The sequence below is a fragment of the Pseudozyma flocculosa genome, assembly GCF_000417875.1.
Source record: "Pseudozyma flocculosa PF-1 unplaced genomic scaffold scaffold00009, whole genome shotgun sequence".
NCBI classification, from domain to species: Eukaryota; Fungi; Basidiomycota; class Ustilaginomycetes; order Ustilaginales; family Ustilaginaceae; genus Pseudozyma; species Pseudozyma flocculosa.
In genome coordinates this window covers 914,831-918,151 of record NW_006920877.1, presented here as the reverse complement: position 1 = coordinate 918,151, position 3,321 = coordinate 914,831, and the positions used below count along the sequence as shown (strand labels likewise).

General features: G+C 65.0%; 1 protein-coding gene across 1 annotated transcript in view; it reads right to left on the bottom strand.

The window, feature by feature from the left end:
* The window catches only part of PFL1_03233 (uncharacterized protein), a gene marked incomplete at both ends in the record, with an annotated part of 3,564 nt that extends 2,189 nt beyond the window's left edge, over positions 1-1,375 (bottom strand). Inside the window, 2 exons of the mRNA XM_007880748.1 lie at positions 78-796; positions 959-1,375. Coding sequence (XP_007878939.1) covers positions 78-796; positions 959-1,375 — 1,136 coding nt within the window. The remainder of the gene's footprint in view (positions 1-77; positions 797-958) is intronic.
* Between the last annotated feature and the right edge of the window lie 1,946 nt (positions 1,376-3,321).

Sequence of the window (3,321 nt, the reverse complement as noted above, 5' to 3'; positions counted from 1 at the left end):
AGCGCGCCGGATTGAGCGGGCTGCTGCCCTTGCCTGCCGCACCGGTGCCGCCGCCGCCGCCTCGGCCGCCGTGGGACGCGAGGCTCTCGAGATTGACCTCGCTCTGCTGCCGCAGCACCCGCAGGTGTTCGGGCTTCATCCAGCTTGTGAAGCCAAAGTTGAGGGCGGGGTAGCTGAGCAGCACGCCGATGGGCTTGGCGAGCGGCGGGGGGCGGCCGCCGGGACCGCCTGCGGCCTTTGCGGCGAAGGCGCCGGCGATGTGGGGCTGCGGGTACTCGATGACCTTGAAGACGACGGCGGTGGCGAGGTTGCCGCCTGCGCTGTCGCCGCTGAGGATGGTGCGGAAGTTGGGCCCGCCCGACATGCCGATGATGCTGCCGCCGCTCTCGACGAGGGAGCGGTAGACGTCGTAGCACTCTTCGACGGCGTAGGGGTAGGGGTACTCGGGCGCCTTGCAGTAGTCGATGGCGAGGACGGGCTTGTGCATCTGCTTTGCCAGCTGGCGGAGGCGCTCCTCGTGGTGCTGCGGGTTCATCGAGACGAAGCCGCCGCCGCAAAAGTCGATGACGAGCTCCTCTTCGTCGCGGAGGTGGCGCTCGCTCTTGGCGTAGAAGAGCCACGCGCGGATGGGGCGGCGGTGGTGGGGGCCGACCTTGGGGCGGGGCAGGAGCAGGGGGCGGGCGATGGGCAGCGAGGGCCGGTGGAACCAGGTGGCGGCGCGGATGTAGGGGTTGGTGGTCTTGTGCCAGGTGGTGCGCATCATGTCGATGGTACAGAAGGCGCGGAACTTGCGCAGCTGGAGAAGAGCGAAGGGAGGGCGAGGCGCAGGGGGGGGGGGGAGGGGGGGGGAAGAGGAGGGCGGGCAGATTGACGTGAGTGGACCGAGCCGTAGATGGTAGCGGCGCGGGGGTTATGGGGAGGGGTCCCCTGTGAGCTGATCTGTCGACGCCGTACTCACCTTTTCATCTGCCTCGTCTGCGTATACGAGGTAGTAGAGGGAAAAGAGGATGCTGAGGATGTCCTTGAGCCACTGCGGGCGGATGTTGAGGGCGGTTGCGAAGCCGGCGTCGAGTGCGGTGACGATCCAGGTTGTGCGGTAGAAGGAGCGCGAGTACATGCGTGCGAGGGGTTCTGGGGCGCCGAGGCCGAGGATCGAGTCGAGGTGTCGGATGGCGTAGATGGAGGTGGAGCAGAAGACGACAATCTGCCACGGGGTGAAGCGCTTGAGGCGGCGGTTGAGGAGGGAGACGATGGGGATGCGCCTGGGGCCGTTTGGGTTGCCGGTGGCGAGGTACCAGAGCCAGAAGCAGATGACCGAGAGGACCTGGAGGCGCTTGAGGCGGGTGGAAGGCCTGCCGAGGAGGTGGTCAATCATGGCGGCGAGGAGCGGGGGTTAGGCGGCCAGGCAACCGCAGCAGGGCGGTGCTGGCAGCGGGGGGAGCTTGAGGGCTGGATTGTGGTGGGGGGGGGGTTGGAAGGGAAGATGGTGGGCTCGGGAGGTCTGGACTGGCGAGGATGTCGACGAGTGAGTGCCGGGGGGATGAAGAGGGGGAGGGACGTCGAGCGGTGTCCAGCACGCCAAACGAAGCAGACGAGGAGGAGGGGGAGGATGATGTGGGGGAAGGTGGGGAAGAAACGAGAGCGCGATGGTGGTGGTGGTGGTGGTGGTGGTGGTGGTGGTGGTGGTGGTGGTGGTGGTGGTGGTGGTGGCAGAGGAGGTTTCAAAAGGGACGGCGACGGATTGCACCGGGAGTCGACCCGGTGTGGCCGACGAGGTGAGGTGAGGTGAGGTGATGGTGTTGGAGAGGGGGCGAGGGGAGCATGTGAAACGCGCGCGTGCATGGACTGGGCCAGGCCAGGTGAGGCTTTGCTGCTGCTGCTGTCAGGCGGGCCGGCAGGCCAGGCCCACGGCAGGCCAAGCCCATGCCATGCCTCCATGCCAGGCCTCATGCCATGCCTCCATGCCAAGGCCAAAGCCCCGCCCGTGCCATGTGGAGGACAGCCAGGCCAGCCAGCCAGCGTAGCGAGACGGCCTGGAAAAGCAGAAACCAACACCCGCGCCCGCGCCCACCGCCGCCGAGAGACAGACAGAGAGAGAGAGAGGATGGAGAGAGGGCCTCGTTGCCATGGCCTGTGGCAAGCAAGCAAGCTGGCACAGAGCAAACCCTCGCCGGCGCCCTGGCCGCGTCACACTCGACTGGTTGCCATCAGCAATCGACAGAGTAGCATTGCATTTCAATGGTGAGCAGGCCGCTCGGCCTCGTAGCAGGGCATCGCGCTCGTAGCTACCAGGCCGAGAGCAAACAAAGGGGGAGAGGGGCTTATTTTTGAGCTCGGCATCGCGCTCATGGCTCTGATACAACCGCTGCTCCGCCTTCCAGCAAGGCATCGCGCTCGTAGCTAGACGGTGAACAGGGCGGAGGGGAAGGAAAATTGCCACTCCACCTTCTAGCAAGGCATCGCGCTCGTAGCTAGAAGATGGAGAGGGCGAGGGAGAGGGGCTTATTTTTGAGCTCGGCATCGCGCTCATGGCTCTAATCCAACCGCCGCTCCGCCTCCTAGCAAGGCATCGCGCTCGTAGCTAGGAGATGGAGAAGGCGGAGGGGTATGGAGGAGGATCGCCACTCCACCTTCTAGCAGAGCATCGCGCTCGTAGCTAGAAGATGGAGAAGGCGGGCGGAGGGAGGGAGGGATTATTTTTGAGCTCGGCATCGCGCTCATGGCTCTGTAGGACCGCCACTCCGCCTTCTAGCAAGGCATCGCGCTCGTAGCTAGAAGGCGGAGAGGGTGAAGGAGGGTCGCCACTCCACCTTCTAGCAGGGCATTGCGCTCGTAGCTAGAAGGCGGGGTGAAGGAGGGAGGGAGGGATTATTTTTGAGCTCGGCATCGCGCTCATGGCTCTGATACGATATCGAGGATATCGGACCGTGCAGCTCCACTAGCAGGGCATCGCGCTCGTAGCTAGAAGGTGGAGGTCGGTGAGGAAGGAAAAGAGGGAGGTAGACGGGGGAGGGTGGGGTTCTTATACCTGTAGCCCTTGCTTGCCAGCCCGTCCCGAGCGCCCCCCAGGCCAGGCCCAGGCCAGGCCCAGGCCCAGGCCAGCGCTCGGCTCGGCTCGGCGCGAGAGAAGCAAGCAAGCAAGCCCCACCCCCCAAAAAAAATTACGTGCACCTCTTTCTGATCTCGCCTCCAAAAAAAATTACGTGCACCTCTTTCTGATCTCGTCTCTTCGTCGGCGCGCGCGCGTACGCGTACCAAACGCGTGCATCCACGCAATTTTCGCCGTCTCGTTGCACCCGGCCTTTTCCAGGGGGGCCGCGC